The following is a 12,582-nucleotide window of genomic DNA, read 5'->3' as shown; positions in this document are numbered from 1 at the left end:
ATTTTTAATACCAAGAAACTGTATATAAAAAAAAATATGAGAAAAAGTTTGGATATTCAATTCAAGAAAAAAAGATGTAATTGATAAAAAAAAAGACTCAGCTCATTTATTTACTCATTATTTACTTAATTAATTTTTTACAGCTCATTATTTACTTAATTTTCTATGTTTTATTGCCTTTGAGGCTTTCATTGTAAACCAGTGTCATTTAGAATAAAGTCATAAATAATATTAAAAATAAGATTATCAAAAGCTCTATTGGAAAGAAAAATAAGACCTTCCATACTATAATTCCAGCTTTACAAAGTTCAAATACAAAACTAGTGGAATTGCAGAAGAAAGGGAATCATAAGGCTGGAAGAGACGTCCTTGCAGGACGCCATTGATTTCAGGGAAAGGAATACTTGAAGCATATAAAATATTTTTTTTGATTTTTTGTCCAGTTACATTGATTCCTATATAAGACTTTGGAGGGTTTCCTTTTCTATTTGCAGAAAAATTTATGAATTGTAACGTTAAGTTTAAAATTAAGTATTTTTCCTTCACCTTATCAGAAGAAACTGCTTTAACCGATATTTTTTGTTTTATTTCTACAGACTTCATTAGTTTATTCTTACACGTCAACAGAAAGTGCTTTGAATCGTGTTGTAAATGTTTAAAAGAAAAAAAAGTTTACATACAACAGGTAAAAAAGCAAATTCTAGAGAAAGTTCACTTTTCAACTTAAAAAAGAAAAGAAAATCTTGAGCAAGAAAGAGTAAATCAGAATCACAATTATTGTATAATGAGCTATATTATGATTTTAGAACCATCTATTGGCTGGTGTAAAAGGGTCTAAGTCTAGTATCTTCTTTTACAAGATGTAGTTTGTTTTTTTTGTCTCTTTCGCACGCAACCTAATGTAATTAAAAATAGGAAAATAAGTGACAAAAGTTAAGAAATAACTTTAAATTTGGGAAACCCACCAAACAAAACTTAGCAGAATATGAGCTGCCAAAATTTTGCAAAAACCGAAAAACTTGCTTTCTAATTACTCATGCGAGGGGTTCTTCACTCGAGACATGCTATGCTACCTTGACACGAGCAAGGTCGACTGCATTCATCATGGAGCCCTGAAAGAACTTGACCGTAGTTGAGTGCCGCTTGAACAAACCCTCAAGTTCCAGATCTGGCTCCTTTCTGAAAAAGGCAGCGGAACAAACTTAGCTATTTAAATTAAAGTAACGAATGAATAAATATTAAAATGTAACGCACATATTTTTCGTAGCTGATATTAATATATATATATATATATATATATATATATATATATATATATATATATATATATATATATATATATATATATATATATATATATATATATATATATATATATATATATATATATACATTTTCAATTAGCTCAGTAGTGCTCGGTGCACCTCTCTTGGTTCGTCTTTTGTTGTATTTTGACAAAGTGTTGTAAAAGCGCAAAATTTTAGCAGCAATTGACAATCTTTAAAAATTAAAAAAATTAAGCCACTTTCAAACTTTTAATTTTTCTCAAAAATTCTCAAATGGTACATATTGTAACAGTTGCACCTGAGTGACAATTATATTCGACAATGCAGTGCATTCATTTCCTTGAATCAGAGCTAAAACAAAAATTGTTATTATATCTTATATTGTTCTATTATACACTTCATGTTCAGCATCCCGTATCAGGCTACAGAGGAAATTTATATTATAAATATTCAATTGAAGTTGTGGTTAATCTCATCAAGCATGATCGCTATAGGTTTGATATGTTTATAGGCTTGATGTTTTTTGCTGTGTTTAACTATGAAAATTTTACGTATTTTACATTTTTCCCTTTTTTTACAGTTTTACGTATTTGGCTCATAGTTTTTCACTTTAACCTGTTTTTAATTGCGAAGTAACCAGAGAAACAACCCGATTTTCTGCTGGTGTTTCTTATATTTAAAATACTTTCTTTGTTAAGAAAAAAAAAACACTAAAAACTCATTGGCCTGAAACTCCATTCTGAAATAATTCCAAATAGATAAATATGGATTTTTATCGATAGGTTTTCAAAAAGTTTCAGAGGAATATGCCAAAAAAATTATTTACATTAATTTTATAGAGTAATAGAAAATTAATCCGGAACTGTAACTTCGTTGCCTTTGACCTGTGACTTTTTCTTTAGTAACCCTTGAATTCTGAACTCAAAAAATAACTTAGTTGGTTTCAACTACGCTAACTTATTGAGGTAGAGGATACACATTTTCCGTCTTGAAAGTCATACACATATGCATATATTAGGAAATTAAAGAAGATATTCCTGATTATACTGTTCACAAAGAATAGTTTTATTCAAACAGAGCTTACATACAGTTACTTCAAATTAAATTATGATAAAACGGAGAGTTAAACTTTGTTTTTTTCCAAACGGCAAACATATGTTTCAAAGTAAATATTTTTGTTTGTAGCCTTTTCTGAGTATTTAGCTTGTGTACACTCTCACTTGATACTCCGAGGGTGGTCAGTCATCATATGGACATCCATTTACTTTGATACCGCACCTTATTGACATTATTACAAAATATTTTCCACAAAAAAAAATTCAAAAAAGTAAAGAACTCCATTAAACCAAAAATTAACAAAAAAAAAGGATCAAATAATCTACCAAGCATACAACTACCACAAATCAGTATCAACAGATAAATGAAACCCACAACGAACGGAAATTACAATAAATAAGCGAGTCAAGCTCAAAACGAGCAGAAATTAAAATGAGTAGGGTTCAAAACCCCTATGCTTTCTAAAAGCTAGAATACAATTTGCACTTTACTGAAAAAAATTCAAATGATTGAGCATTATCACTTTAGTATACATATGCTGATATTTATTCCTTAGAATCTTATTTAATTTTTGATTTCTTAAAGTTATAGAAGTGAGATTTAGAAGAACTTGTGTGCAGTAAAGTGCAAATTATACTTTGGCTTTTAGAAATCATAGGGGTTTTGAACCCTACCCATGTTACTTTTTGCTAGGTTTGGGTTTGGCTCGGCTATTTATTTAATGTCTGTTCGTTTTGGGTTTCATTTATTTGTTCATACTGATTTTTGGTAGTTGTATGCTTGTAGATTATTTGGTTCTTTTTTGTTCATTTTTGGTTAAATGGAGTTCTTTACTTTTTAAAAAACTTATTTTGTGGAAATTTTTTTCAATTAATTTCTGTTCATTTTATATTGACATAGTCATTTTCAGGGAAAAATAAAATTGTAGTTTGAATCTTTCAAGTTTTTCTTTAAAAATTTAGTTTGGCATGCCATTTGCATGCTGGGGAAATTTTTCCAGCAATTTTTAACAACATAAACCATTTTGAAAGTCATGACATAAATAGCAGTGTTTAATTTAGTCATATACATCCTCTAGTTGACCTAATAAATAAAACTTAATACCATTCCCAAAAAATTATATCTATGCTCGTTCAGAGCCTGGATAAACTTACACTCTTTTGATTTAGTAAAATATTAAGAGCGGAAGCAACATTAGAATTAGCCCCGAAAGTATTAGCTTAATACCCTCAGTCGTTCTTGGTATATTGCTGAGATGTCTTATTGGCAATCAGCATACAAACAGTGTGTTTTAATTTAATTTTAAAGCAACATTTAGCTTTTAAACATAATGGGCAAATTACATAACTGTGGGGGGTTGACCTACCTAATAACCCTAGAGATATAGTTACTAGACAGTTCAGCTATTCTGAACAAAATGGCTGTCTTAAAATTTTAATTGGAAGCGTCTGAAAAATTATGAGTTAAAGAGGAGGGTTGATTGCCATCCAATCACTTTTGACTCTTAAGAGGGCACTAGAACTTTTTAATTTTCATCAATCAATCACTTTTAATTTTCCTGCATGTATATAGTTTTTTCGTTTAACTGAAACTCCCCCTAAACATTCCCGTTTGGCATTAAGTTTCAACTTAATCCCATTATTGTCGTTAGTTACAGTGACTGGAAAAGCAGCATTAAATGTATACACGGTGTCTTCTGGCTAGTTCAGAATCCGCAACCTATGAAGTTATGAAGGTGAAATTTTCAGAGAAAATTTTTGTGGTACGGATGACAACCTCCTATCCAAATGCTGGTTGTCAAAAGGGCATATCAGCAATATCTTAGGAACAGTTTCGTGTGAGAAACTAAAACTTGCAAAGCATGGTGTGGGGGATGTTGAGCTAACTAAAAGACAATATTTGCATTATAATACTAGTGCTTCTACTCCTACAACTACTGCTACTGCTGCTACTATTATTATTATTGCTATTTCTACTACTGCTACTAAAGCTAAGACTACTACTATTAACTGTACTCCTACTGCTACTACTATAACCACTGGTGTTACTGCTACTACTAATAAACCTGGGGGTATTAGGGCGAAAATTTCAAACAATATTTTAACTGCATTGAAATAAATCGAAACGAACTATGCCCATATAGATTGTCAAGAGGCCGTATCAGCAATGCTTCAGGGCCGATTGATGGTATTAAATTAAAAATTTAATCAAGTGTTGAAAGGGATGTTGAAAAAAGGTGCTATTTACATGCTGCTACTAATGCTACTACTGCTACTACAACTATAATTACGCATAATTACTGAACCTTTAAACAATGCCGAAAAAATTGATGTCTCCAAACTTTGTTTGGATGTTTATTATGAGAAATGATGGACCTGGGAGGGGGGCTCTCAAATCACTTTGACTCTTAGAAAGGGTACTATAACTTCTAATTTAAAATCAAATGAGACCCATCTGAATTTAATACGACCACCCATTCCATACAAACTTTATATGCCTCCAGGGCATAACTAGAAGCTCACACCCCAGGGCTCTAGGGGGGGGGATGCCAACCCTGGAGACGTTTTTATGTTCTGTGGACTATTTTAAACAAAATTGACATCGCACAATTTCAATCCGATACATTTGGTGAAAGGAGGAGTAGTTGGGAGGGGTGAGGGCTACTTGACCTCTATCACTATTGACTCTTAAAAAAGAGCTAGAACTTCCGCATCGAATTGAGCCGCCTCTAAAGTTTCTACCACGATCCCTTTGATAAGAACCTTAAATCCACCAGGTTCTTAACCCACAACCCTTGCCCTCAGACTCTGGTGGTTTGTATCAACCTCCAAAGCCATGTTATAGGATATTTGGACTATGTTGAACAAATTACTGTCTCAAAATATCTATTTAATACATCCTGGGAAAAAACAACATGTTCGTGTGTGTGTGTGTGAGGGGGGAGGGTAGCTGCGCTCTGATCACTTTGAAGACGGACATATTTGACCAAATATGTGACCATATATATATGTGACTAAAATATCCATATATTTTGTTTTCACTGTCAAATAAAAAGAATTTTCCCTATTCAACTGTTAATTGTTAGCTCCTGCTTCAAGCAAGTTTTTCACTTGCAGTCCTGATGCTGCTCTGAATATTTTTGAGATAGTCCTAAATAAGTCTTCTGGCAGCTAGGAACGAACTGTGCACCTTGCATCTACAGGTGGATATAAATTCGACTTGTCCACCATAGGAGTGACTTATAAAACTCCTTACAGAGCATATACAGCTTTAAACTAAGGCTGGATCTTTTGTTGTTACGACGTATCTCAAATTGAATTTCTAAAATTTATAAGTTATGTGTACCGAGAAAACATGACGTGCTAGAAGAAAACCAACTACATTTTAGAAATCAGCAAGTTGATTCGACTCTAAAACCTCAGAGACGATAGAAAATATTTTAGGAATTGTTCCCCAGAGATCATGTATAAAATAATGTAATAGTACAGAAAACATTAATTGTCCTGAAATACAAACAAGAATTTTATTTTAACATACTTAAAAGATTTTTAATTCATGTGCTTCTCTTTCAATATTCTGTATTGAAAGTTTACATGGAACTCACATTATGGATATTCTAGTTTATCTGTCTGTAGTTTATATTCTCAAACTTATTGCTCCCAGTTCAAGGTATCTGTAAGGTGGGTCATTTTTGTACGACCTTATTCATTTAGAACTTGCCTTCAAGCTGCAAAGTTTTTCAGTGCTGGGCTTGTTTTCTGATTTTCTGCTCATCAGCCTTAAAATTTTAGTTAGAAAAAATTAGAACTTAGCCAAACATAAATTCCTTCTAAGCTAGATGTATAATCAGCACAAATCCTTCTCTTGGTTTCTAGTTTTTTCCCTAGTTCTATTGACCAAAAACCAACTTTGTAGGCTATTTACAACGTAAAATTAACTTTTGTGCTAAAATTTATTGACTTCTACGATCGCTACTAGAAATATGACTGAATAAGTCCATTTTTACCCAACAACTTAAAAAACAATTTTATTTGAACATCATCGTTTTCTTGCTTTGGTTTATTATCATTTCATTCATTTATCATTCAATTCTCGCTTTTAAATCATCTCCCAATTTATCATTGTAACTGATTATAATACTTTTATTCGTTTAAGGTGTTTTGTATCAATTTAAATAGGAACATATTAGTTTTACATTTATACAAGTAAAAATAAACTTGCGTTTGGACTTACCTATGAAGGAAAACAACCTCGACATCAACATCTTCTCTATCTTCGTGAAGGAAATCCTTCAGGAAGTGTGAAACTGATTCATAGGTAATATGCCCACAAACAACAATATGCCTAAATAGGGAATTAATTCAATCTCTCTAGGGGATAGAATAATACAATAAAATACAAGGATTATTCATTTAAACTTAAACTAGAGGGAAAATTAAAAAAAAATTCGACTGTTACACACAGCTAAACGAACGGTTAAAAAAATTCCCACAAAACATTTGATTTCCAAATGCCGATTGAAGTGGAAAACGTCTGGTCTTGCTAAAAGCGCCAGTTAGTGATGGTGCCGCAATAGGCAAAAAGTTACTATTTTTTAATTTCTAGAGATGGGGGAAAATGAGAAACACTGTGCAATTTACGCCATGTGCTTACTATGAATAGGAGTGGTGAATCTTTAGTTTGTGCTGGAGAGGTGGGGTAAGAGTTTGAAAAAAAGCCCAAATTATGCGCAATAGATATTGCTAAAATGGTCGCCAAAATCAAAATACTTCTGAAAAGGGAACCCCACTAGTGTCTCTGCCAGGAAAAAGCAAATATTTAAGAGAAAAATCATTGCCGCCAAATAATGTAGAACAAAATGCGCATAGCTCGTGCACCCTTCTTGAGTAAACTCAATAGCACCGAAAACTACACACAAGTAAATACTATGATAACATGCTCACAGATTTATTCTATCATTTTACAAAATTTAAAAAGAAGCAAAATTATTTTTATTTAGCTCTTTATCACCATTAAAAATTAAATTGGCATTAATAGTTCATTAATTTCAAAACATTCCAGACTTTTCTTCTTTTTTATCTTATTTTTATCCCTTGGAGATTCAGCCTGTTGACATCTTTCAACAGAAGGGAACTCGAACTAAGGATTACTTTCTTTAAATGCCTGAAGTTTAAAATAATTAAATTACAATTTAAGATAATGTTTTAAATTTAAAATTTAAAACAATTCATACAAAAAAGTCAATTTATTTTTTTCTTCTCCTGACCAAAAAATAACGAATTATATATTATGAACATACAGCTAAATATTAGCTATGTAGAGTTCTTTTTATTACAGAGCTTATATTTTGCATAAGAGCGAAGGAAACTCATAGTAATTTCGGTTGTGACTAACAATCTCTTTTTTTGCGCAACGATTCTTATGAACAGGCTTTCTAATCGAAAAGGTATCTTTTTAATTCCACACATACTAACAATTCATAACAAAACTAAGCCTCCGGGCTAATAAGCTATGTCTGCTCTCTCTTCATCACATTCTTTCTAGAGCTTTACAATCTGTTCAATCACATAGAGCACTCGCTTCCTTTAAATCCTCCCTTACAATATCTTCTACTCACTCAAGAATGTCCAGGTGATGACTTAGTCTTATTTGATTAACTTCAATATCTACGTCTGGCAACCAGTTATCTTTCACGCGTGGAATGTGACCTAATCATGATAACATTTTTTCATTAAACTAGATAGACATCGATATTATGACAAATACTGCGACGAGTTTAAGCAGGTACAAAGGCCTGATTTATTTTGGTTTGTGGAATTTTTAAGGGTTTCTACCCTTTGGATCTTCTCATTCTTGGAAAGCCAGTTGTCATTTCCACCAAGTGGCCTCGGGGCTGAAATCGTAGGTGAGGTGACACAGGGTTTCTTTTGGTATTCGGAGAAGATGACCATGCCAGCTCAGCATACACTGTGCAACTTTTTGAGAAAACGGTAAAATGCATCGTCAAATACATTTGCCATTTGCCGGTTCGGGCGGTTGACACTGCCGATAAAATCGCACCAGCTGCATCCCTTTATCTTTGGAGTCCTTCTGGTTGGGATCCGGTTACATCCAGCTTGCTCAAAATCGTTATGATTGTTGACCAGGTTTCTTTGCTGCATAACAGGACTGAACCTGGAGATACAATGAGTACTCATACCTTTGTGAGCCGGTTGACAACATGTTTGCACCAGGTTTTGTGGAGCTGTTCTGCCCTTGGACAGAAGATGAATTGGTGATTCTTGTGTTGACTTTACTTATTGACTCATTAATTGCTTGACAGAATGAAGCCAAGGAACGTGAAGTCCTTCACGATTGCTAAGTTGTTTTGACATATTTCAGTACAGGAGGATCTGGTTTTAGAGAGATTAGAGAACAGAATTTAGTCTTAAAATTTCTTTCACAGCATGGTTTTGGCACGGCTTGATGTCTGATCACACAATTTATCAAAGAGATATTTTGATTTTGGCATAGACCGTTTGTTATACGTATGAGTCACATATGCTTCCTATCCTCAGAGTCAAAAGCAGCTTTGGAGTTGACAAAGGCTGTGAACGCCTTCACTTCAAACTTCTGCGTCTTTTCTATCACTAATATTTGCACACCTGTGGAGCAGCCAAGTATAAATTCTGCTTTTTCGAGTCTTCAGTTTCTTTAAAGATTCCTGGACCTCTTTTCGACAAGGATCTTTTCAAAAAGTTTAGCAGGTTCGCAAAGTAACAGTATGCACTTTTAGTTTGTTGAGAGATAAAGGCTTTTCATCAGTGAATGGAATTGTGGGCGCAAGCTATGCTTCTCCTATTCCATCCGGTTCAGAAGATGAAAAATCGTCGGCCCTGAGGAGAGCGGAGAAGTAGTCTCTCCTTCTCTCGAGCTGAGCTGTTTCAACTTGTAAGGGGGCCATGGGGATCAGCTACAGAGCCAACAGAAATGGGTTCCCTGAAGGAAAGTTAGCACAGATGTCTACGCAGTGCCCCAGTGTTATCTATACCAACGGTATATTCCAGCTCCTTGGCCTTGTCTTGAGTGAACTGTTTCTCGTCACCACGGGTGAGTTTATTTCTCACCAAATTCAGCTTGCAGTTTTGGTAGAATCCTACTGAGGTGAGCTTGACGGCGTTGTTTTATAGCCTTTAGGATTGCATATCACTGCCAATGGACAGTGCACTTTCCTTCGACCAACAGAGGACGCAGTTTGTTTCAAGAAAATATTCTTGGATGTTTTCCATACTTCTTCAGAATCAGATTGGGACTGGATGCATCAAAAATTATTTGAGATTTCGATAGCATATTTTCTTCTGTTACTATATCTCTCAAGTTCTGGAGAGTGGCGCACGAAAAGATTGATCAGGCGGGCGGCTTCACTTACCTTGTATCAGTAAAGACGTTGGGATCAGTGAAGATGTTAAACGTAGATTAGCAAAGGCTCAGGGTGTATTTCACAGTTTTAAAGAGCTTGGAAAAAAATAGGAAGATAATTCTGCAAACCGAGATTAGAATATTAGAGGCTACAGTGATGACAGTGTTCAGGTATGGCTCTGAAGCATGGGCGCTCGGAAAAGCGGATGAAGATTTGTTAGATGTTTTCCAGAGAAATTGTATACAGATTGTTCTGGGTGCCCGGCTGACTGACCGTATTTTAAACAGTTGGCTGCACAAAAACGTTGTTCAATCCCGCTTTCTTGGGCTATAGTGAAAGAAAGGTTGAGATGGTTAGGGGACGTTGTGCGGAAGAAGGATGACAGATTGCCGAAGATTGTCCTTTTCGGCCAATTATATAGGGTTAAATGGAAAGCAGGTCGCCATCGTCTTGGGTGGTAGGACGGCATCAAAAAAGATTTAAAGGAAATGGGAACTTCCTGGGAGGGTTTATAAAGGAAGCCTTTAAATAGATTGGGATAGAGGAGGAGCGTGTGTAGCTGAGGTGGCCTCAGGCGGCTTGGTGCCACAGTGAGTTGTTAGTAGTAGTAGCAGAAACTTACCTTCTAAATTGCATCTCTTGAGACGGATACGAAGAGATGCAACCTCGAGTCTTCTGGTCGGTTTTGCCTAGTTCGACTCCCCTGAACGTTTGGGAGTTAGTGTTAGAATCTTTCTATCTTTGACTTATTCTGATGTAGTCTATCACCGTTTTTTCCAACAATTACGCCAATCCGTGCGCCAGCTGGCTTTGAAACCGTGGCGTTAAAGTCGTGCAAGTGAGTGATGATGTTGTGGGATTGCATCTTTGATAGACAGTGCAGCTGAATTATGAAAAAAAAACTTGTCTTTGGTAGACTGATCGGCATCGTTAGTTGGGTGTTGCATGTTATTTTACTCCAACTTCCGTCTTTATATTTAACCCATGCTGTCATTACAGTATCAGATATTTGCGGTGATAATATAAGACATTTATTTGCATCTGTAGTCATGACAAGGCCCATACTATTATGGCAGACTAAATCATTTCGAGACTATAGCAAGTAGTATTCGTCCCCAATTGTTTCCGAGCTATTACTGAGTAGATGTATCTCGGTGATTCCCGCTACTATAAAATCGACACTCTTCAACTCTGGAGCTAGCAGACTTTTGACCTAGGGAAATATAGCGTCAAGACATTGCAGGTGGCGATTCAGAGGCCACCTTGGTCAGTTGGACAAAGCCTTTGGTCAGGAGTCAGTCCTTGGGAAAGCAGAAGTCGATAGTCAAATAAAGTAAAAATATCCGAAACAGTATCTGATCTTTCATGGCTATTATTTCCAGATGAAGGATCATCGGTTCTACCGGTTCTTGGCCTAGAATATGATTTGAGCTATGCAAACCTAGATACTAATATTCCTTTAGATGGACTCCACCCACCACATGAGGTTGTGGTCACCGTGACCAGACTGTTTAGTTAGGGGCAACCCCTTATCGAGAGGCACGTGATGAGAAGACAAATCCTGAATCATTCTATAAGAACTCTATCCCTGAATCATTGAAAGGAAATAAAATGTATGTTCAGAAATTGACATCAGGTCTGGTCAGGAACTTATACTTTCGTTTTTGTAGAATGAAATTTAAATTAACAGGAAAACCGTTCCTATTACTTCCATAAATGTAAACAAACCACATAAGGGTAGGGGGCTGTTAACAGTGTCTAGAAATTACTTACGAAACACTTCTTACTCTATTTTAAATATTTACCTCTTATTAGTTGTGTCTTATAAATAATTTGTCATTTAAAAGGTCAAGACTGCAACGTCTTCTGTCAAGTAGTAACCTTAGAAGTAATCCTAAAATTTTAGGTTTCAGCTTTATTCGCTTTGGCAAAAAAATAGTATTTGATGCTATCCCGTATTAGAAATTTAATTCTACCACATATGTAATTAGATATTAAATCTTTATCATCTAGTTATTGAAATATCGACACATTATAAATATTAAACATATAATATTATCCCATAAGTCTAATGCTGCCCGTAATTAGAACGTTGTATATAAATTGCCTGACTGAGAGAGTAATTCAAATTCTTTAAGAAAATGACAGGTTCTAACCTAAGCAAATGTTAGAGATAACTATTAAGCGCTGTAAATAAAAGAATAACGTGGGTTTAAACAACGAGGTTTTCATCATGCAAAATAAGGTCTGCAATTATTATTATTTGTATTAGAGTTTTGACTCAAATGACCAATTATTAAAGCTTTGTCAATATTTTGAGTAGGAGGAGTTTAATTTGTATTAGGAGTTTTGACTCAAATGACCATTTATTAATGCTTTGTCGATATTTTTAGTTTAATACTTTTCCTTATAAATGAATGAAAGACATAGTGATGTCAGAGTTTTGTATACTACTAATACTAATAACCCACCACATCACCAAGCCGCTTGAGGCCAACACAGCTACGCACGCTCCTCCTCCAACCCAATATATTCAAGACCTCCTTCTTTACACCTTCCCAGGAAGTTTCCATTTTTTTAAATATTTATTTATGACATCCTCCCACCCTATTTTGGATAAAGCCTTACGATAAAATTTGGAACATAAGGAACAAAGAATCGGAGCGTTAATCTTAGTCCTCTTGCCTTCTCCACTATATTTATTAAATCTATGCATTCTTGGTAACATATCCTGAAGGCCCAGGGTTCAATCAAGGCTAGATAAAAGGCTCGCTACATATTCCTGTAAAAAAGGTTCGGAAACTGTAGCGAAGACAATCATGTATACCCTCTGTACCATCA

General features: G+C 34.7%; 1 protein-coding gene across 27 annotated transcripts in view; it reads right to left on the bottom strand.

Annotated features, from left to right (window-relative positions):
• LOC136041182 (calcium-activated potassium channel slowpoke-like) overlaps window positions 1-12,582 on the bottom strand; it is a 280,833-nt gene that overhangs the window by 174,699 nt on the left and 93,552 nt on the right. For 23 of the 27 annotated variants that reach the window (XM_065725713.1, XM_065725712.1, XM_065725710.1 and 20 more), the window contains 2 exons: window positions 6,576-6,686; window positions 1,074-1,179 (listed from right to left, as the gene is read on the bottom strand). In XM_065725713.1, coding sequence (XP_065581785.1) covers window positions 1,074-1,179; window positions 6,576-6,686 — 217 coding nt within the window. The remainder of the gene's footprint in view (window positions 1-1,073; window positions 1,180-6,575; window positions 6,687-12,582) is intronic. The other 4 variants (XM_065725714.1, XM_065725711.1, XM_065725720.1 and 1 more) reach the window with 1 other exon arrangement.

The sequence above is a fragment of the Artemia franciscana genome, unplaced genomic scaffold, assembly GCF_032884065.1.
Source record: "Artemia franciscana unplaced genomic scaffold, ASM3288406v1 PGA_scaffold_1179, whole genome shotgun sequence".
Lineage (NCBI taxonomy): Eukaryota > Metazoa > Arthropoda > Branchiopoda > Anostraca > Artemiidae > Artemia > Artemia franciscana.
Note: the sequence above shows the minus strand (reverse complement) of the source record. Positions and strands in the feature narration are given on the sequence as shown.